We start from the raw sequence: 23,428 nt of genomic DNA on the forward strand, positions 1-23,428 counted from the left end.
TGTCACTGTGTCTTTTGACTTTTTCATACTGAGATGTTTGGGGCCAAACAGAATAACAATCTGACAATTATGAATCATGCAAACTTTTATGTCATTAAGACAAGCGTCTAATTTTACATGTTGATCAGTATCATCTGGTGTCATAGATAAATAAAATTGTGTATCATCTGCATAACAATGGAAGCAAATGGGCCGTTTCCTTATAATAGTCCCTCCGGAAATCCTGGCTTACATGGGTTTGTCTTGAAACATATGTGAATGAAAATGTACTTATACTGGTTCTTCTTGTTCTTCTAGAGGACAGGCCAAACACTCATGTTTTCTAATGCTAATCGGACTAATATCAGTATTGTAAAAATGCAAATTTTTGAGTCCATGTAAAACAAAATGCTATTATTGCAATCCTCAGACTAATTTTTTGAACTCTCACAAAAAATGCTAATACTTTTATCCTTGGCAGGCTCATATATCAATGCTTGCACTTAATTCTACAATGACAAAATGCCAATATCGAAACCCTTGCAAAAATTGCTAATATATGAATCCTAGCAAAAAAATACTAATGTCTGAACCTTTGCAAAGAATATTATCAGATTAATTAAAACAATGCTAAAATCTAAATAATTATTAAAATGTTATAATGGAAATACTTGGTAAAATGCGATTATCAAAATTCTTGCTAAAATGCTATTTTGTAGATGAAATCGTCGATCTTTTTAAATAATAATGATGAAACCAAGAACGAGGCATGAGACAAGTGGGTCACGATAATAAAAAATATCGGTTTTACTAGAGAAGGTTACAAAAATCATCACTATATAGGAGTCATAGAACTATTTCCAACTTAAAAAAAAAATCAAAGCATAATGAAACACCTACAGGGACTACAATGCCATCAAAGTACAATGGAGTTTGTTTTAGAAAAGAGTGGGGCCGTGGGGGGTCGGGGATCGGGAGGTCGAAGGAGGGGGGCAAACACCGCCTACCATAGTTGTCAGTACAATTGACTACACATCACCTGAAAAACTGCAAAGACACAGTCATGTCTCCTTCATGCAAATAACGAGGAAACAACAACACCCTGACACGCATCGTCTTATAGGAAACTCAAGTTTGCCTTTACATCAACCTGGCGGCAAAGCACGTATATTTATCAAACATAACACACATGGCAATATAGTCCTTTTTTTTTTCTACAGAATAGACAGCTGCACACATGGACGATACTGACATGCTTCATCTCATCCCAGGTCAAAAATGTCGTCTTTCTTCAGTGTTTTCTGAGGATCATCTAACCAGTGAAGAGTCCCGTTCGTGACCACTAAACAATATCTGGTTATAAAATAAACGTATGAAAATTCCTGACTTGTTTGATTTCAGAGTGTAAACATCCCAAAACAGTCTGAGAGGCATGAGGAGGAGGCGGGGGGACGGGGGGAACGACAAACAAGAGAAAGTGTCCTCAGCTCACGCGGGTCACTCATTCGGCTGAACGTGGACAACATAAGCACAAACATGATCCGTAAAATAATCGTTACCCAACCACAAGCTGCCTAAAACTGATAAAAACATTAAAAACCAACGTCGTCTTTTTTTTCTTTTTAAAGTCACATTTTGAAATGTATACGTCACATCATCCCTCCCACCACACGTCATCCAAGATGTTACGTTACAGTTTTTATATCCAATGCAGAACTAGTATTTGAGTGCTAAACACAGATCCCAAAGGGTACATTTACACATATTTGAGGAGAAAAAGAAAAGATCATGGCAAAGTAAACACTGATTGTGTTGCTCCTGATTGGAGGAGAGGTGTAACTCCATCTTTTTGGGCTATTTACAGGTGAGGAGGAGGAGGAACTGGAGGAGGAAGAGCGGGGTCTGACTGTATGATCCTGAACCCAGAAGCTTCGGAGAACACAACTGCTGAAGATCAGATTAGCTTTGATACCTGAGGTGTGTGTTTTGTTATGTTTTGATCATTTCTCTGACTTCTGCTGCCGCTGGTGACGAGTGAAGCAAAAACCCCTCACAGGCCTCCCCAGGATTAGTTTTGCTATTTACCAGGACGCGGATTCAGTCTGGAATGTAGAAATTAGCTCGCCGAGCTCATTTGCAACTGCACAATCTGACCTTGTTTCTTAAGCTTTCGCACGTTTGCACACTCGTGGCTGGAGTGTTCACACTGACCAGCTGGGAAGTGGGTCAAACAAGGGATAAAGCTCTTGCATTAATAAAACAAAACATAAAATAAAATAAATTGCTAATATCTGAATCCTTAAAAAGAAAAAGGTAATATCTAAAGCCTAGCCATTAATGCTATCATGCAAATGCTTGCAAAAATGTTAATATCTGGATCAAATTCAAACCCAAAGAGAAAAAAGTGAAATATAAATTAAAAAAAGCTTTTTGAGTCCATGCATTAAAAAAAACATGTTTATATCTAAATCTCAGTTTAAAAAAAAGGCTGAAAAGGAAGTGTTACAAAAAATGCTAATATTTGAATACTATAATATATATGCATCATTATTAAAATTGCTAATATCTAATTCCAAGAGATTAACAAAGAGGAAAAAGGGTAAAAGATGCTAATAATAACACCAAAATAAATATCTGAAACCTAGTGACAAATGCTAATATCCGTATTGAAATTGAGCACCATGTAGATAAGAAGCGCGAGGGGAAAAAAGCCAATGTATGAACACAAGCACAGAAGAAACGACAAGAAAAGTAAAATAATAAAGAATGCTAATCCTAAAGTCTCACCAGAAAACGCCTCATCAGTGTGAACACTGCCATCAACGTGTATTTGGATCGGAGCTGGATAATGTTGCTCCGATCAGCACTAATATTATTTTTGAAGTCATAAACGTCAAAGCAAATAAGCAAACTACTCCGTCAGCTTCAGTCATGGCTGCTCGTACCTCGGTGGTGAAATCAAGAGACGCTGTGACTGCAGAGAAAACCTTGAACGATCAGGTGAAATATGAGGGAAAGTGAGGAAGAGGGGGGTCGGATTGGTTTTGTGTTTTTGCAGGATTTCTGTTTCTCCCTTATTTTTTTTTGTTTGGTAAATAGTGCAACAACGTGTCGAGCATTAGCAATCAAAAGTTAAAGATGGAGAAAAAAGTAAAGGAGGAGAGAGAAAAAAAAGCCATTGTGAAGAAGACGAAAGATCAAAGTAGTACCTGGCATACTTTTCAGAGTATTAAAAAAAAACAACAACATTCGTACACATTCGCACAATATATTCATATTCATATATATATGCATATAAAACACCAAAAAAAAGAGGAAGTCGGTTGCTGCCCGGCGTCACTGTGGCCGCGGCAGACAGCCAACAATGTTTTTTTTTTAATTTTTCATATTTTTTCGGCTGTGAGGAGCTGTGTGTCGAGAGGCTGTGCTGGCTCAGGGCGCGACGTCGTCACAGCCGGGGAGGGGAGGGGGGGAGAGGACGCTTCTGAGCTGGTGTGCGGTGCTGGAGCCCCGCCCCCCGTGGGGCGAGCTCGCCCGGCCCTCAGCGTCTGCTGCCGCTCCTGACCCTCCACCCTCCGTGGCGGGTGCCCACCGCCCTCTTCACGAACACGGCGCAGGGAGGGGAGAGGGTGGAGCGTCAGGAGGCTGTCCAACATGACACGGGGTGGGGGGGGGTCATCTTACTGGAGGGAGGGAGGGGGGCGGGGGCGTGGAGGCGTGGAGAAGAGATGGGTGATGACGGAGGACGAGCTCTCGTCCTTACGAGTAGGAGGAGGAGTTCTGGCCCTCCTTGGACCGCGCCTCGGCCTCCAGGTCCTGGTCGTCCTTGGTCTTGATGTCTTGATACTCGTGCGTGGAGACGGCGCTCTTCAGATAGGCCCAGTTAGCCGCCAGAATCATCAGATAGTGGATCTGAGGGGAGAGGAGCACCAACGTCACGCTTCATTCTCATTCCTACAGATCCCGTGTCATTGGAGCGTGAACACTTCAGAGCTGTTCTAATTTTACATCATGTTTAACCTTCATCACAGCCTCCTGATGCATGCTGGGAGGAGGCGGGGCTACACACTGCAGAGGGTCTTCAATCAAGCTGCTGACCAGGTGAGTCAACGTCAAATGAAGCCAAACTGAACACCTCTGTATACGACTGGAACAGCTTCACACCTGCCCTCCTAAATATGCTTCAGATTCTTAACTCTCCACTGCGTCTTCATGTAGATTCTTCAGTCGCACTGCGAGAAGCTCTCTGCTGCCATCTAGCAGGGTGGGAAGGGGAACTACTCCGGGTTGTGAATATGTGGACTGTAATTTTGCAGCATTAATCCATTTTTAAAATACTGATAGCCTCGAGAGCTCTGACTCTCTAGATGTCTGACATCCTCTAGAACTCTTGTACCTTTGAGAGGGAAGCTGTGGCCTTTAGCCTAAATGGTGAATTATTATTATTATTATTCCAAATGACTTAATGACTCTAATTTGCATCATACCTAAGATTATAATAAATCCAGTATCTAAATGAACAATTGCTTCTTTAACTGAGCGTCTGATTGAAAGAAAAACACAGATCATATTTTCTTTCACATAACAGCAACTAAATTCCGGCAGTAAGGCATCAAACCTCGGCGCAGGCTTTCTGAGCATGCATAAATCTCTGCTTTAACCAGATGAGCGTTAGCGGAGTCGCGGCTCTCTGCTCCGTCTTTAATATTTATCTGGAGAACATCAAAGTGTGCGGGCTTCCAGGAGAGTCGGCTCAACATCTGGAGAAGTGCTTCTTGCTTTTTTTAGCATCTCCATCTCCCTGCACTCGGAAGCGTCCGCCTCTGCAGGTCGCACGTGGAGCCGGGCCGCCCATGCAGCGACACGTATGAGAAATGCCTGGTTGCTGCAGCAACAGATCTGCACGCCATGGCAACATGAAGTGACGAGCCGGATCAGCGGGAGCGTACCAACGCGATGACGGTGGCTCCGGCGCCGGCCAGCGCAACGATGTAGAGATGGTAGGACAGGTAGAACTGTGAGAGCGGGGGAGGAGTTTATTAGAACCGCAAAACCGCACAAAATGAAAACAGTAAAACTCGCATTGTGAGCTCGCCTCACCTCGCTGGTGTTACAGATCTCTCCCAGTGTGGCTCCGCAAGCTTTTCCCGGATTGGCGGTCCAGGAAATAATACCTGGAAGGATGAGAGAGATGAAAACGTCACAGAGACGAGAAGCTTTCTGCTCCCCAGGGACTGTGTGATTGAAAGCATGATGAGTTGGGCTCAGATAAAGATTAAAGGGAAAAATATGGGTCATTACTTTGAGTTTGCTTGGGAAATCACTTCCATCGTGCTTTTTAGTGTTTTAGCACCTCCGCAGGTTTATCTGCGTCCTTTAATCTCTCGTATGGACATTTAACACAGTGACGTGACGACTGCCAGTAATTGGGGTTAATATTTCATGCGGCTCACTGGTGCAGCTCTGCAGCCAATCAAGCATATGCCATCATCATCCGACTTTGCGAGCGGGCCAGCTGCCTCTCAAATGTGGGTCACATACTGTACATTAGGCCGAGGAGCAGATCAGCACAATATGGGAAGTTTGCATTGAGAGAGAAAAGCTGCTTTCTTTCAGCAGGTGAAACGGCGCAAGATGCAGCGAGACGCTCTTTGATGTGCAGTTAAAAGCTTTTAAGACGAGTACCATCTCCTTCAGTTCTGCAGAGTATGAGAATGTGCAACAAGTGTTTTGATGAACACCCATTGCCTTCGTTGTGGTCATTAAGTTTGAAAAGATTTTAACTTCACAAACAGAAACGTTGAATGTGGAGGCGGAGTCACTTACCGTACTGTCGGACGTCCACGCAGATGGAGTCGGGCGAGGTGATGTTGGCGTCGGGAGACTTCATGGCGGCGCAGGTGTTCCACATGTTGAAGAAGAGGTACACTGGGATGGCCGTGAAGCCGAAGATGGCGAGGAAGGCCAGGAAGAGGATGTAGGTCAGGAACATGAACTGAGGAGAGCGAAGCGGTTTGTCTTTTAAATGGGAAAAGGTTAATGCTATTCCTTAAAGAGCACAGAGAGGCTAATGCTCGTGGACATCTGTAGCAATTAGGCTACTCAGGAAAGGACAAACTGTGCCAGAGTCGCCCTGGAGGCTGCTGCTGGGAGCGCCAATCAGTTAAAGTGAAGTGGTTGTTCCACATCAGGAGGCCAAACTGAAGTGTAATGACAATGATTATAAACAAAGCGTGTGTGAGTGCATGTAAACATATGGAGGTGTGCCTCTGCAACTGGAAAATAGGAATCCTTTTAAAATACAGTCCAGAGTGATTTTAATGTCACTTTGACCTGTAAGTGGGTCAGAGGGTGTGGTGATCTGCAGTGTGTGTGTGTGTGTGCGTGCGTGTGTGTGTGTGTACGTACGAAGGCGGTGATGCAGCGTCCGCACACGGTGGTCTTGAAGTCGCTCTGCAGCTCCTTCTTGATGGCGCTGGTGGTGTAGAATCCCTCGGCTAACAGGATGATGGCGTAGACGAAGAAGAAGGAGGCGATGCCGTAGATGATGTACTGAAAGATCTGGATCCTGGAGAAGTGACCAAGATCAGGATTTAAACTGGAGCGGAGGCTTTTATTTTGTAATGATTATCTGGGTTTGTACTGCTGTAAATGCTGCGTTTAGCTGATTATTCGACTGTTTCAAACTGTGTCAAACTGGATCAATGTCTCATTGACGGATCCTCCACACCATTACTACCCTCTTTATCTGCACTTTATCTGTACTGGCTCAGGGACGCTCTGACTAATAGTGAGGAGATCCCAGGTTAGAGTCTGGCTGCTCTTTTCAGCCTTTCCTGTTTGATTTGACTCTCAAATATCATGAATTCAGTTTCTTTACCTTTCTCAGTTCATGACCAACGGAATCCAAAAGTTGCTCTAAATGATAGAAGCCTGCAAGACTTGCAATAAATACAAACACTTCCGTAGATGATGTTAATGTGTTGGTACTTAGAGATTGGTTTGCTCTGCTAATATCAGAAGCCGTGACTGGACGGTCTTTGTTCCTTTATCACATCTGCTTCCCATCAGAGGACTTGGTTGACTGGTGTGTTTGTGTTGAGGCGTGTTTGTGCGCGTTTCCTGAGGACTTACACCATGGCCAGGTTGGCGTGGTCACTGCTGACCCTGGAGAAATGGTTCTCCAGCATGGTCAGGGTCCCGGTCAGCGCCACGTGGCCGCAGCCGCAGAACAGCGCCACGCCGGAGAAGCAGAGGATGGTGGCCACCAGCGAGGCGTACGGCACCCCGCCCAGACACTTGATGCAGCACTCGAAGCATCCTGCAGGGGGGGAGAGGGAGCAGGATCAACTTGGAAATATGCTGATGACACTCGGCTGCAACGTTGGACGTTTTTGACGGTCTCTCGTGCAGAGACCTGCACGTTCACATGTGTGTGTGGGAACTGCTCGCCCTGTCAGGGGCGTCGAGCAGCTCGTCGTAACTCGGCGCCCAGCGAGAGCGTGTTCACTTTGAGCTCAGCTGGGAGTGCTGAATATTACATGGACGCTCTGCGCCGGCGTCGCTCGCTGTGAAAAACTGCTCTCTTATTCATGAACGAAAGAAGAAATCTCCATTATTGGCCTGTTTTATAATGTCAGTTTGATCCTGGAGTTCTGCTCCTTTATGTTCTGAACCCATCAGCCAGAACATTACGACTACTGAGAAGTGACGCAAAAAACACTGATTATCTCTTCTTCATTGGTTCATTTGACTTCAGTTTAACAAAGGTGTGTTTGTGTGTACTTTTGTATTTTCTCAAGACGTGTTTTGGATGTAGTTTATAATAAATTATAATAATTCTTGGATATATTAAACCTAATTTACACTAAATAGGCCGCGAACCACTTCAGCAGTATTTCTAAATACTTGTCGTAGCAACAAGGAACACAAGGGGAAGTATGCAATTCATCTACGTCCCTAGTGTTATGGCGCCAAATTACTTCACGGCACATACAACCTTGACGTAGGACTTGTGTTAAAGCCACGTACTTCCCAAACAGTACTGGAATATATACTAGCCTGCCTGAAACTGCACATTCCTGAAACCTTCCCCCTACAGGTCTTTCGTTTCTCTCTTTTTTCCGAAGCTCTAAAATGATGATAAATAATTGAAAGTCGTCCCACGTGCTCAAGTGCTTTCTCCACCACGCTGATGATGAATTAGTAAATTTGTTTTCCACTAACGGAGCTGGTGCCCGGCGCCTCCTTCAGGAGTTCTGGAGCTTCGGATGCGCGGGTCCCGTCGTCGTCCAGAGGAATGAAAACGATGGGGGGGTAAACACATTGTATTCAAGAGTTGCATCTTATATAACGGCTGTTTAAAAATAACTCCTCCAGCTAAGCAGGAAGTAACTCCGGGGAGAGAGAGAGAGAGCGAGAGAGGGAGGGAAAAAAAAGACAAAAACGGTTCGTCTTGTGTGCCACTTTGTTGTTTCCATGACAACCTGCTCCAATCGGCATCTCTGAAGCATCATTATTTCACAAGTTTGTTGAATCCAAACATTTCTATTTGCCTTGAACGCGTCACCTGTGCAACTCTCGGGATGATCCCACCTGACAGCCCGAGCTCAGGGAGCGACGGCGAGCATTAAAGAAGAACACACTTTCTGATGGGTCCTGCGAGAACACGCCAAGGAGCCCAGGCCGTCTGACGGCTCCTCTCAACATCAACGTCCACCGATGGACTCTGGCAGCTGATGACACGGGGCGATATCCTTCCACACTAAGCAATTAAAGCACACACACACACCCCCAGAGAGGCAGCGTGTGAGGCTAACACACACAGGAAACCGCTCCAGCAAGGATATGATACCTTTTCTTGAAAATAATCTGTGGTGTTTGCAGTTTTTTTTTAGAGATGTGAGGAGCAGAAAATCATACTTGATGTAGTTTTAGTGGGTATTCAGTGACTTTCTGGGGTGTTTCCATCGACCACAGGTGGTGTGGACGGTAGTTATCGATGGCTTTAAAAGAGAATTATTGATTTGAGCCCCCCCCCGAGGGGAGGAAAGGAGTCAATAAAAAGCAGAAACACAGCAGAGTCGGCCTAAATGTGGAAAGGATTTTATTTCAGTCGTGGCTTCAGGTGCTCCCGTTTGTGGAATATGACAAAATCTACTTGATTCGGAGAAAAAAAGACTAAACTGCTGAATGATACAAACGATGTGGCAGCAGAGAGGAAGAAGCCAGAGCAAACACTTCACTCGTCCACTCTTGATACCAGAAAACCATTTTCACTGCCGCTCACACTGAATATTAATGAGGTTTCTACTTTTGTGACCAAATGTTTGCTTCAGCAGCCCTTTGTGCTTCCTGTTAATCTGCAATTGTTTGTTGAAAGCTGAACTTTCAGATGAAGAAAGATTTGGTTTATTATTATTACCCACCGATAGTAAAATCAAAAACTCTAATATTAACAAAAAAGTAAAGATTGTAAAAAAGAATAATAGTAAAGAACTGGAGCAATAATTGTAAAAAAGAAATTTCTACTACAAAAACTAGTAAAAATGAAATAAGAAATAATGGAAGCAAGTAAAAAATACCTAAAACTTAGGAGTAAAAGCAGTCGTGAAAATAATGCAAATTCATTGGGAAAAGGTTGAAATGATAATATAAATAATTTTATCAGTAACTCTTTTCAAAAAGTTTTCAAAAAGCAACAACGAAAGAATATTAATCCAAACAATACGTATTTACATGATAGAATCTATAACAAAATGTGTATCTAAAACTTAATTTATATTATTGATTTGCTTTAAACGGTGAAATGTCCATTTATGTTCAATTATTTCACAAACTAGAATATTTCAAGATTTTTATCATTTTAGTTTTTGAGTTTATAAGTCATGAAACTAAAATAATATCTCTATGAATTTGATTTTTATTAAACCAGAGGAAATTTAAATATGAAAGAAAAGAAAAAAAGCCACAGAAAATACAGCTTTTACAAGTTTTTCCCTTCATTGTTGAATGTGTTAAATAACATAAGAAAACCTCTAAAAGTTGAGTTGTGGTGAGGAATTGCCCGCTCTGGTCGCCTGATTTGCCCCCTTTCTACCCCACGTGTGAGTGAGAATAAAAAAAAAAAAGGCGGGCTGCTGGACTCTGTTGATGAAGACTCTTCCTTGCGTAACGCCGCGGAGGCTTGTTGCGTAACAGATCCAAATCCTATTAATGTTAATGAAGGAAGCGGGATGATGGAGGAGGACAGCTGATAAGGCAGGATGGCTCTAGAAGCCTCTGAGGGCCTCCGAGGGCCCCGATGTGACTCTCTCCGCTTAGAAAAGCCTCTTTCAACAGGTACCTCAGTCTATTTCAGTGAAAAGCTGTCAGATGGAGGAAGTAATCCTGCTTTTTCAAATGCAAATCAGGAACTTGCAGGTGATTTTTATCTTAATTCACTGAGGGGGGGGGGGGGGGGGGGTTGCATATTTGAAGAGAACTTTCTGGAGCTGATCCTGACTGTGCTGTAAAGTCTCTCCTTCCCGGCTCCGAGCAGCTTCATGGATGAATTCACAGGTTTCTTTAAAACACCGAACCCCCCCGCCTCCGTCATCCGGAGCGCCCCTGGCTATGCCTGTTTGTCAGCCCGAGTTTTAAAGTGCGCTAATGGGAAGCAGACAGGCCGGAGTGGTCAGCTCCAGCCGGCCCTAATGGAAATCAATGGACTATTCATTAGAGGAGAATTGAGGTGACATGCTGAGGTCGGCCCGTGGCTCTGGTTTTTCTACCCCGATGCATCTCAGGCTTGTCTCCTTCTCCGCTCTGGTTGTGAAATATGACTGCGTGCCCACGCTGCGCTCGCAGCGAGCCAGCTGGAGTTAATCGCCGAGATGATACGTTACGCTCCTGTATCATACATCATCCAGCCCGTCTCAGCACGAGGAGCTTTCTCTTTTTTTTTAATTACATTTATAGCATTGTCATGTTTCATGATATAGCATTAAAATGTGAGGCTGATCCAGGTTTATTGGCTTTTTTGTGCTGCGCGAGCCTGATGCTTCTGTCTTATCATCCTGAGAAGTTACAACAGTACAAAAGACATTATTAAGACTTAATTTGACCACTCTGTTCATCCAGCTCTGGTCAGGAAACCTAAAATGCTGAACCTCGACACAGGAAACGCACCGTTTTCACACTTCTTTCACTTGAAAACATCTTTTTTCTTTTTTTGCTTTTATATACATAAGAATCAGTTAGAGAGTCTGAAACTGAGCAAAAACCACACACAGGACTGTAATAAATTCCTCTCTAGAGTTTTGTAAAAGATCGCCTACACACTCCCGAGTCCTAAAATCCTCCACTATCATGTGCTATTTCCAACAAAAGAGCCTCCACAGCAAGATGCAGTGGATGTGTGTTTGAAAGCTGACATACTTGTACTAGAAAGGAGCAATTACATCACATAAGTGCTTAATTTTTATTAACTGAAGGCTACATACAGAGACAAGGGCCCTCTGAACCTGAATCTGACCCGGATGAGCTTGTGTTGCAGCCCGACTCGCAAAACAAGAAATCACTTGGGTAAAAATTGCAGATAATTTGACACAAAAAGGCTGTAGTGAAGGATTATTACCACCCCCCCCCCCCCCCCCCCCCCCACCCCCCCGTTAAAGCTGCTTCTCCATGCAAAAGGGCCGCAGCAGCCTGCAGGATGAGCCGAGAAAAATACGCCGTCATGCTTCCATTAGGATTTCAATTTGCAACAGTGGTCAGGAGTTCAGTGAGGTAACAGACGTCTGCACTCTTTTGTGAATAAGCACAGAAAGATCTGCCCATATACAGACGATACTTGCATATTTCCATTAAACTGTTTATTTCCGTTTAGATAAAAAAGGAAATGAAACGATTCAGGCCTCTGATGTTATTTTCTATCATTTGTAGTGTAATGTTTTGCATTTTTCCCCAATCAAGAATTGATTTTATCGATTGTTTCAGTGATTATATGGTCGTTTTTTTGTATTTGTGCCAGTCCTGTGTGGTTTTTGTTTTTTGGGTTTCCATAGTAACAGAGAGGCGTCCTAATGCAAAGCAAAAACGTACAAATATCAATCAAATTGACCAAAAGTTCAATGTTTTCGGCTACAAATCATCTTGGAAAATAGCTGCCAATTAGAAATTCTCAGTGCCCAGCAGAATTAATTAATTTATTTTTCATAAAGATATACAACCCACGCTCTGATGAATTCAACTGCTGGTTTCTGTTCTTGCATCGTGGCTTGAAAGATTTTTCTTTTTGTTGCTGCACTAGAAGGGGATGAGAAGCAGCACCAGCGAGGTGAATGAAGCGCACAAGTGAAAAATAGAAAGCAACATAAAGAATGGAGTGAAGAGGGAGAGAGGTGAAGGAGGAGGAATGGGGGGGGGGAGAAAGTGAAAGTGAAAAGCCTTACTTGGCCCCAGGGCCGGTGTTATGGTGGCTTCTGCATGGCTGCAGAGTGGGACGTGCAGTGAAGCACTTCAGTGGGGAAAAAAAAACTGCACTTCAGCAAGAACTGATGAACTAATACAGACCTGAACATGTGTCCAGAGCACGCCATTAATGTGTCTCTGCTTTTTCTTTTTTTTTTGTGGCAGGTGTTTTGAAGAGAAAAGAACTTGAAATACACGCCAAATAATGCACCCCATCATTCATCATCACTTCGTCAATCAGATTTTATACACGTCACGAATGAACGTCTGCATGCACTAACAGTGGGGGGGGGTGCGATTATCTGCAGGCATACAGAACTCTCTATAACACCGGCGAATGGCAGTTGCCATAGCAACGTGTTACCCACGACCCAGTTCAGTGGAGTCGTCCTTCGATGCTTCATTCTCCTTATTCTCTCTCGATCTCTCTCACACTCACACACTGATGGGGTGTGATGTAACCTCCATCAGGAGCTGAAGATCGGCGGTGAGCTGTCGGACAGGATGGACGTGGAAGCAAAGTGAAGAGACGATGAGGAAGAAAGCGAGGAGGGCGACGTAAGAGGCGACCCTCCCTCCGCTCAGGCGGCAGGAATTAGGTCAAACCGAATTATTTGACTTGAAAGAAAAAGAAAGCTGCTGCTGCTTCTTCGTCGTGCACGTTCCTCTCTGGACGCACTCCTGTGCTGACTGAGCTCATGTTACAGCAGAAAAGCAAACTATTGATGGTCAATGTGCCAGAAGATGAGGTTTATATCTATCCGACATGTATGAAAGAGATTATCACCTTTCGGGTCGAAGGCTAAGCTGTGAGCAGTCACTTCATTACTGGAACATCCAGCAGGAAAAGTCAAACACGTTTTTCAGAGTCACGTCCTTGAATCCTACAAGTTTCTCTGAATTTATAAGAAAAACTTGTTTGTGCATTTAAAAATCTGAGCAATTAGTTATGATGGTAAGGTCTTCCAGTCTGGTTCTTCTTTTTCCACTATGTCTGCGCCCTTATCTGATTGGACGAGGGCGTTTCCGCCTCCTTGACTGGATAACTGAAGCCGGGCTCAGAGGGTTTCGACAGAAACTGTCACCCACTGCTGACATCTTTTGTGATTAAGCTCCGGATCCTGTCAATCATCCCACGCCCACAATTCAGAACTGAAGACGTAATCCCTCAAAGGCTCAAACTCCATTGTCACATGGTCGGTCGTTCTGGATGTGTAGCATGTGCTAAAGAAAGAAACATGCCTGCATTATGAAACGGCCATGAAACATTCATTATCAACTAACGTTGCATGAATTAACGCTTCTTATGTGAGCGGCTGCGTTGATTCAACTCCTCCAGTCTGTGAAGCGGCTTTAAATATCAGGGAGAGATTACATAGACTGGCCTCATAGTTAGTATTTCTTTTGCTATAAATTGTACAACCCAGTGGTACAGCATGATTATCGCCAACTGTTAGTGCACGCAGTGCATCTGCCAGGAGGAGCAGCGTTAATAAAGCTTGGTGAATATTTCAGAGGCCGATCTGCTCTCTGCCTGCGGCTGGATTCAAACTTATTATGGGGCAATTTCCTCACAGTTGCATTATGGGTGGATTTCCCACCAGAGTGGCGGAGGACCTCAAAGAAAGAGCGCCGATCGAGGAAAGGTGTGGGAATATACAGAGATCTTCCCTGGCTGAGATAAATAGAGAAACTGAACCGGTTTGATAGCAGCACACTTAAACTCCTCTGGATATTTTCACTTAAGTGAGGCACAAAATGCACATTTGGGCTTTGAAACATAACAAAGATTCTTGATTTTAAAATGCAAGACACATGAAAATATAGCAATATTTTCTAACGTGGAAACTTTTTAGCAACTTCACAAAAAACTTTTTTAAGGTCGTCATCATCATCATCATCATCATCACAATATCGACATTTGTCAACATATCAGAATAAATCCAATGGAACCGTACTGCTCTGCATTGTGTTAAATGGATCTATTTCACTTGGTTGTTTCAACATTTCATCATAACTGATAACAACGGGCCGGAAGAGAGAGGCACAAGAAAGTCAACAAACTGTTCAGCGATCAGAAAGAAAGAAAGAAATCTCAAACCACAAAGACGGCAACACACTGAAGATCTTCTTTTTTTATAGCATGTCATGGTCGGAGTACTGGAGCGAAGCAGCGAACTCTGATACCTTCTAGTATTCACTACACCTTTTAGAACTCTGATACCTTCTAGAACTACAATCCCTTCTTGAACCATGTAAAAACCTCTACAGAGTTTCATCATCTCATTGTACTTTAGGATTTGAAGTGATACTTTAATGCTAAAAGCAGGAAGCACAAACTACAGATTAAGAATGAAAGATAAAAGTTTGGTTGATAACATCTTTATCTGCAGGATGTTTTTGTAGAATTTCAACACTGGTGCAGTAAAAGTGAACATGGCTACATCAGCACAAAGGGGAAAAAAAAACAAACATGAGCAACTGGATAATCTGCCCGCTTGTCAACAAGCCAACAGTTCAGATTATCTATACTGGCAATAATCTCTCATTGCACCAAGTTGTCAAAGCCGATAGGCTGCAGCTACCATGATCTGCCAATAACGTTGGCAGTTAATGTCTCCAAAACACCGAGCAAAACAAGCGTCTGTGACAGCAGGAGCGGCGTTTTCAGGGCTCAGTCAGTCTTGTTGTGGCGTTCAGGCCCATTAGTGGGTGGAGGTTGGAAGCATGTCGGGGTTGTTTACAGCCTGCTGTTTTGAAATACACGCATCAAGTGTCAATAATATAATACAAAATATACAAATTACCACCTGACAACCAGCAGCGATTCACAATCCCCAACCTGAAAGGCTCACTTTTTATTTTTTCCCACGGTACATAACTGACCCTAATCTTCTGTTGAGGAACCCGCTGCCGGTGATGCAGCATTACGCGGGTCAGGAGGTCAACATCTGGCCAGGCGTAACTGAGCCTGATGGACTGCAAAATCCTGCACTCCGGTGGGCCGATCGATACTTTGATCTGCGGGGCGAGGATCGGCCCACCTCCCACTCTGGACCTCTGCGGGAGGGCGTGCTCACTCCGGCCAGCTGCACATGAGTGTTAGAAGTTTATCACCCTGGGTTTGTCTTCAGGCGTCATTCAGAGACCCTTTGCAGGGTAACAAGTGTTGCTTCTGCTCGCAGTGTGGCTACACATTTAGATACTTGAATAAAAGCTGCTGTTCAGTTGCACCATCACCTGTCCTGAGCTGCCGGCTCAGCGGAGTGACGCGTTCGCGCAGTTGAAATCTACAAAATGTGAAATGGCCCCTTTGGCCAGAAGTGCCGTGCTGGCGAACTGAATGGCTCAGCGGTTACGTAACCGCCTCGGCTAATGTGACTTTTTCTGAGACGTCAAAGAAGTTGGTGCCCCCGCCCCCCCCGATGTGATTATGGAGATTCACTTTCCATCCGCCCGGAGGACTTCGCCCAGACGTTGTGTTTGAGTGTGTGCGCGGCTCACACACGGGCCCAGCTGAGCGTGAACGCTCGCCTACGAGTCATTTACTGTAACGCAAAGCCACTTTCCGCACGGGCTGACCTCGCGTAGCTGCAACTAACGCCGCTCTGACCAACACACAAAAACAAAAAAAAACGCCGCGTGGTGTTGGGACGAGTCACCTCTCGATGTCGGCCACGGCTAATGATGACAAGTGCTAATCGGCATCGGGGCCGTTTTACGGGCTGCAGATGAGAGGAGCAGATTGGGCATCAGTGGGTGATGGAGGAAGGCCAGAGGAGGTTGGCACCACTCAGGAACAAGGCACGCTGTGCCAACCTGCCACTTGCTGCTATTCATATCCCCGCTGCAGACTGCGGTTCAAACATAGACGCAGTGTTGGAGGGTGATGCATCACCAGGACTCTTTCTGTGCGTTGGCTCGGGCTCGCGCTTCGACAGGCAAGAAATCTGTTGCTTCGTCGGAGAGCTACAAGTATTTCATGGGAATTGAAATATTCACTGTTCTGGTTTTCACTTCTGTGCATTAACGCTGAACACTGGTTCACAACCTTTGACGGATCAAAGTTTGAATCCCAGTTGAGGCAGGAAGGCGTTAATAAACCAGCCCGGTCTACACTGCAGGATGTGGTGATTTGCTTTCTGGTAAAAGAGGGAAGCTGAATAGAGGATGGGTAATGCTCAAAATATGAATGTAGGGATAAATTACTTGTAACGAGAACTGCATTACGTTAACAGCAGTTCAGACTTTTTAGAACAATCTAATACGTGTACGGGGGCGGGGGGGGGGGCTCCACACTGGAAATTGAAAGCCTAAGATGAAGTTCAAACCATCAGTGTGCATTAATTTGGACATTTTCAAGTGAAAACAGAAAACCTGCATTCTTTTGGGAGCCCGGAGCCATTGAAAATAAAACTTTTTGAAAATGGCCAATAATGTTCCATCTCCATGGAAACGGGGGGAAAAACACAACTTTTCTGATACGCTGCTACTGTAGAGGCGCACTGTACTGCACATGCTCAGTAGATGGACCAGAGGAACAATGTTTCCTCCAGAGTGTTGTGGCTCCCAGTCCATATTCTTCTGGGAATTTGTAGTTTTATTTTGACATTCACTGTGATAACAATCCAAATAAATCGCAATTGTTAATGTTTATAATGTATTCTTCTCTGCACGCATGTGTGTGTGGTCTCATTACAAAAACAAACAACAGTGCCAACTGGTGGTCTGGCATACCAACTACATTGTTTTCATTTCTGCCATTTTAATGGACATTGTTTTCAAAATCGTGTAAACAGAGCTTTATTTTACTCTTTAAACTATGTTTTGCACAGAACTTTGCAGGGGTAATTGTTTCTTCGTTGCCCCTGCGGTAAGGGTCGTTGCTGGAAGAACCTGTGCGCACATGAAGTCTGAATACAGCCGAGGAAGAGGAGGCACTCTGACCACAGCCGTGCAGCGTCGCCTCTCTTCCACATGCGTACAAAAATAGAGCTCCTCTTTCAGTGCAGGCGAAGCACTGACACACACTCTCCCCTTAACTACTCCTGGTCATTGACACGTAAACACACACACACACACACACACACACACACACACACACACACACACACACACACACACACACACACACACACACACACACACACACACACACACACACACACACACACACACACACACACACATCCAGATGGAGGCTGACAGCATGCTTTGGGCAAATGGCTTCAAATGAGGAACACATGAGCCTCTCTCTGTGTGACGGCTTTCACATGCTCCCACAACCTCACACACCTCCGGGCGAGAGGAGGAGCGGCACAGGGTGTGTGCATAAATGTGTATGTGTGTGTGAAACAGACAAGTAGGAGAACCAGGCTGAAGGGAGGCAAACAAAAGCAGCTTATTCCACCAAAACAATAGTAAAATGAGGGCTCTGCATCGTGTAGATGTGGAAGCTCATGGAGTTTAAAAGACTCCGGATTTCAACCAACGTCTTGCAACTCAAATAGGCAGCCGAGAAAATATTCCTGTGTATTTTTTAAAATTGCGTAAATAAATAGCATAATAAACACAAAAAGATTCCACTTCTTTTCATATTTTGCTTTAATTGTGTAAAATCTACATGTGGTGAAGTCTCGCCAGGATGCGATGCTCCTTCTCCTCCATTCATTTTCTCCACCGTCTCCTTTCTAACTCCTAATGAACGTCTTCATCTCTGCCACCTCCAGCTCTTCCTCCTGTCTTGTACACTGTGCCACTGTCTCCAACGTCTCACCATTGTCTTAGAAACCTTCTCTATCACTCTTCCTGCTCTCCTCCTGTCACAAGTCAGCCCAGAGACTCGTCTCTACCAGGTCAGACTCTCCTTTTTATCCACCCGCCTCCCTCTCTTTCACACGAAGAAAGAACCGATGCTTCCAAACGGTTTTGTATCGCAGGATTTGTTGAAAAATGTGCAACAAGTCCAATTTTGTTTGTGATCTGATAGTTGTACAGCAGAAGTCCTGTGGGCCTCTTTGGTGATTAGTATATGGAAACAAAGCTCCGTTTCTCTGCTTCGGGATAATTTTTGAAGCACCAGTGGAGATGGAATAACTGGAAATGTGAGAATAAAGTTCACTGCATCATTTACAAGTCTTTAAAGACTCCAGGTTAGTAAGAAAATAAAAGGTCAACTGAGGCTTTCTGCACCGCTGAAAGAGCAGGAAAAGGTTTCTGCGGGATTAAAATGTTTTGTGCAAATCAAGCGGGCGCTGCCTGATCGGTGAAGATCGCAGCGGCGCCGTCCAAATGTCAGCAGAGCCGTCACCTCGCCACCGCCGTGATCTTCAAACAGCCTCCACACTGTGGCGCTCACACGGCTTCTTCTCCATGAGAATATCAAGCGTGTCTGCGGCCCGGACGTTCACAGAAAACCAGAGCAAACTCTTGTAATCGCAGCAAATAGGGACTTTAAAAGCGTCACTTTAAACATCTGACCATGGAAAGAAGGAATGAAGGAAGAACTCTCGTAAAAGATTAAACGGCTTCTATTTGTAGGGGTTGAAAAAAGGTCAGGAGTCTCAGCCGAGGTCAATAAAACCTGGAACGGCATATGATCTACAGCTTTTTTTATCTTTTGGTTTTCTAGGTTTTCTTCCATTGAAGATCATTTTAAGTTATGTTTAGTTCCTGCATTTAATTGCGATTGGTGACGGGTTGAATGGGAGGCGTAATCCCATCAAGCACAGCCTCGCTCCGTCTGTCCAACGTTGGGTGAAAAATGACTAAACAGAAAACACATAGCGTGTTAACTTCTTTGCTTTTTAGACGTTAGCAGCCCCCCACCCCCGCCCCCACCCCCAATTCAACTAATTGTGACTCCACATTCAGCCCATAAACAGTGACAGTGTTAAAAAACCCGACATTAAACCCAAAATATTTCACTACTGCCGGCGTTTACACAACCAGCGTTTCACCTAAAAACAGCTTGTATCAAGTTTTGGGTCAAACACGGAGGATTTTGCAGTAGAAAGACGTGAAATCTGATTAAGAGGAAGTCTCTGCGTGCCTGAGGAGCTGCAGCAGCTTTGCTTTCCCCATGCAGAAAAATTCAAGTAAAACCTGCAGACGATGACGTAATCTCTTACGGTTCGGCTCTAAACTTCATAACCAAGGACGGCGAGCCAGTGCAGCATTATGTAAGAGCACACACACACACACACACACACACACACACACACACACACACACACACACACACACACACACACACACACACACACACACACACACACACACACAGACAGAGGCAAGGTACGTGTGAGCAGACCAATCATTTGCCACCAAGAGGAAGACAGAGTCCTGAGTTGAAATGCGCTCAGGGCCACTTTGAAACACTCGGAAGCTGCTTGAGGGAGCGAAAGAATCCCGACGTCGCCAGAGACGTCTGCTTTCTCTAATCACACTGTGTCATACTAATGAAATCAGATATAACTGCACCTCCGAGAGCTCAGCTGATCGTCTCGTTATCCCACTCCCGAGCACCTCCACGCACACGCAGATTACAGATTATAGGAAGCAATCAAGCAAAAGGATCAATCCATAGCCACCAAACGCTGCATCAACCCCTCCCGGATTATAAACCATGGCTGTGTTCATTTTCCAGTGTGTAATGACTCTCGGCTCTGTGTCACGCTGACATGCTGCACACAAGTGCAACCAGGATCATTGTAATTGGGGGGTTTCAGTTCAGAAACATTTAGCTGATGCCGGTTTGTTGATGCCAAACAAATGCAGCTCAGTTTCTGCTTATTTTTAATATTCCAAGATGAATACAAGAAGTTGGTTTCCCTTTGTTGTAATCTTCATCTAATGATTATACATTTTGGCCAGAATCTGAAAAAATAGTTTTTTTTTTAAATTGTCTTGCCAAGTTGCCAAAACTGATTCATGCACATCAGGCATAACATCTGATCATCAGTCACTTGCAATCAAGGGATATTTATCTATTATGGCAAAACAAATTAACGCAAGAGAAACTCTAACAATGTTAAATAATCCTCTGCTGCATAATAATTCTATTTTGACTTATCAACATTGATAGTTTAGCACATAATGGATCTTCAATCTCCTGCTTGCAGCCTTCATCCGAACCATCTGATATGTTCTGAAACTGGACAAAATAAAGACTTTGAAGAACTCCAGAGAAGATAAACTATTGTACTTCGCTGCCGATAAACTTGCCAATATTGACGTGCCGTACCAGCACAGGTGGATCATCAGTCCCTCGCTTGCAAATAGTCATACTAACCACAAAACACAAGTCTTAATATTTACACTTTTTCTTTGGTCGTGATTTGACTTGTCAGGTGCATGTGGGAGTTATCTTCCTTAATGCGACTGTTTACTCCAAACTTCATCCACGTGCGTTGTGAATCAGAAGATCTGGCACATGGCGACACAAGCTCCTTACATGACGGCTCTCGCCTTCTTGTCCCGCACTGTAAATCTTCAGCTTCTTAACGGACGCGACAAGCTTATGGTCACCATCCAGATGTCAAAGGCACACACTCAAATGATTACACCCACAGATAGGCCGCCCCCCTCCAGTACCGTGGACTTCGGTTGTGCAACATCACACCTGGAGCGCTGCAGTCTGCCGGGGTTGAGTCGGGTGAGAGCGCCGCGATGCTTTCACTGCCTCCACATAAAACAAGCTTGTTATGGAATTCAGAGGTTTAATTGCGGCCTATAAATATAGCCGTCCTTCTGCTCGAGTGTCCTCCCGGGGGCTTCGTACGAGCTCGCCCACTCTGTGAAGTGAAGTCGATGCTCTTGTCGGACGCCGGTCCGTCCGTGTGTAGCAGCGGGAGGCCTCGGGAGGGGGGGGTGATGTAACGTCTTTTTGAACGCTGAGGGACACCCCACTCTCCTGCGCCTTACGTCACAGCCCACACACTGTGACCCTGCAACATCACCGGGGCGAAGGCCGGGCGGCGCTGCAGGGGCACGGTCAGAGGAGCGAGCAAGTGTGTCACTGCAGAGTTTTGAAGTTTCAAGATGAAAGTGAAGCGTGCAATTCCCCGAATTGTGAATGCAGCATGAATATGCATGTGAATTTTGAGGAGTCGACGCTGGAAATAGCAGGCTGACCTGACCTTTTCTGAAAGAGTGAAGGAAAATAAGCTGATTTTACACTGATCTGTGCGTGCAGTAGGTAATTCTCTGCCACAAGGCTTCAGTTAAACAATGGAGGATGCTGTGAGGTGTGTGTATGCCTGTGTGTGAAACCCCTCCGGGGCCCATGCACTCTGTGTATCAGCTATCCTACCCTCTGATAGCCATCAGGGCATGAAGGCATCAGACCAGAGCGACCCCTTGCACGTAGAGAACAAAGGTGTGCCACCTCCAGTTTTTCATGTGTGCAGCAGCCATAATGGACACGTTCTGATTTATACGTCAATGTCAGTGTGCAAACTGCTCATTTATATTTAAACACCATGTAAGCAGCCTGTTGCCAGAGTTACTGGAGGATTTTACTACCAAACCAGAGAGAAAACAAATCGGTGCGTGAGCGTCCAGTCCTCCAACGCACGCAGACACGCCTACACATCGAGTGAGCAACAGTTTGCGAGCGATTTTTACCAAAAAAATGTTGAATTTCACGACATTTGATGCGATTTCTGCACAATCGTGTGAAAATGTCACGCTGGTAATTAAAACGTGAAGCTTTAGGCTACATTGTTGGGGTGTTTACAGCGGCGATGTGGGGCTTAAAGGGTGTGTGTCTCCATATTTATTTATTTTTTTAACCAACAACAGCATCTTTGGCGCATCATCGGCGGAACAGATGCGCCCTGCGCGGACGGACAACACAGACCGTTCCCGTGCGTCAAGTGCGTCTTTTCCAGCCGCGAGCGCAGCGCCGTCGACTCTGAACGCGCTCCTGGCGGATCAGACGCCAATCCTCCGTGAGGATGATGGCCGATGACAATCGGAGCGGCTGCAGCGGGAGGATCCACCTGGAGAAACAATGAGTGCGCGCACGGAGCGCGTCGCGGCGCGCGACCGCACCGTTCATCTGCCGCTCGTTAGACTCAAATAAGCTCATGATGGTGCAGCGATACAAAAGCAAATTGGCGTTAATACACGCTCCATAAACCCAGCCCGTGCACCTTCTCCAGCCCACCTCCTCCACCCCCCTCCATCTCCCTCCATCCGCCTTCAATCCCCCTTTGAAGACGCCACATAACACACACAACCTCACATTGCGCTAAAGCTGACCGGGTTTAGTCTGATCACCTGCAGCATTATTTTCCTAATAAAAAGGTGGGGAGACACGGGAGGGGAGGGGGGAGAAATCAACTCCATTGTGTCGCGCACAAGCGAGAAGCCATTGCAAGTAGGTTAAACCGCTCAGCCTGGCGCAGACGCAAATGTCTCCAATGGAAAACAAGGGGAAAAGGCGCAAACGTGTGCGTACCTTTGCTCTCCTGTCCCTCATCCTGAGTCTCCTCCGCGTTGGACTCCATGGCAGGCTTTGTCCCATCCATTATTTCAGCGGGTATTAGTCTCCTCGTACTTGCACTTGTGCCTCACAGTGTGTGTGGATGGTGGAGCCTGTTCTGGTGACTTGATGCTCTCTCTCTCTCTCTCTCTCTCTCTCTCTCTCTCTCTCTCTCTCTCTCTCTCTCTCTCTCTCTCTCTCGCACACACCCTCCCTCTCCCCTTTATCTCTCCTCCTCTGTGTTCAGGCTTAGCTCGGTCTCTCTATGTATATTAATGCACAATGCAAAGGCGCTGACAGATTGGATATATTTTGCCCATGCAGATTAGTGTCCCCCCCTAACTGATGTCAGACAACACTATTTGGTAAAATCAGCTCGAGCTGAGGGGGGAATTGCACTGATGGGGTAAAAGACTTCCTAAATGTCTCCCATGATGGTGCACGATTGCCTTCATTTGCCCCATCCTCTCCGCTCAGGATCCCGTCATGCTTCTCCATCAACTCATC

The 23,428-nt window shown here is 45.1% G+C and overlaps 1 protein-coding gene across 1 annotated transcript; it reads right to left on the reverse strand.

Annotated features, from left to right (window-relative positions):
- Positions 1–1,603: 1,603 nt before the first annotated feature.
- On the reverse strand, positions 1,604–23,072 carry LOC308127509 (neuronal membrane glycoprotein M6-b-like). The gene is made up of 7 exons (XM_080492599.1): positions 22,898–23,072; positions 7,114–7,300; positions 6,388–6,547; positions 5,806–5,974; positions 5,080–5,153; positions 4,929–4,994; positions 1,604–3,891 (listed from the first exon to the last, which is right to left on the reverse strand). Exons 1-7 carry the CDS (start codon positions 22,965–22,967, stop codon positions 3,739–3,741), a joined length of 879 nt encoding a protein of 292 aa, XP_080348725.1. The 5' UTR covers positions 22,968–23,072; the 3' UTR covers positions 1,604–3,738.
- Positions 23,073–23,428: the final 356 nt, after the last annotated feature.

This window comes from Lipophrys pholis (genome assembly GCF_963383615.2).
Source record: "Lipophrys pholis genome assembly, chromosome: 23".
Lineage (NCBI taxonomy): Eukaryota > Metazoa > Chordata > Actinopteri > Blenniiformes > Blenniidae > Lipophrys > Lipophrys pholis.

Coding starts and splice junctions, on each gene's coding strand:
- LOC308127509 (XM_080492599.1), bottom strand. CDS start 22,967: ATGGATGGGACAAAGCCTGCCATGGAGTCCAACGCGGAGGAGACTCAG. Junction 5,975..6,387: donor GACGCTGCATCACCGCCTTC/GTACGTACACAC, acceptor CGCTCTCCTCAG/TTCATGTTCCTGACCTACAT. Junction 3,892..4,928: donor GAGCCACCGTCATCGCGTTG/GTACGCTCCCGC, acceptor CTCTCCCCTCAG/ATCCACTATCTGATGATTCT.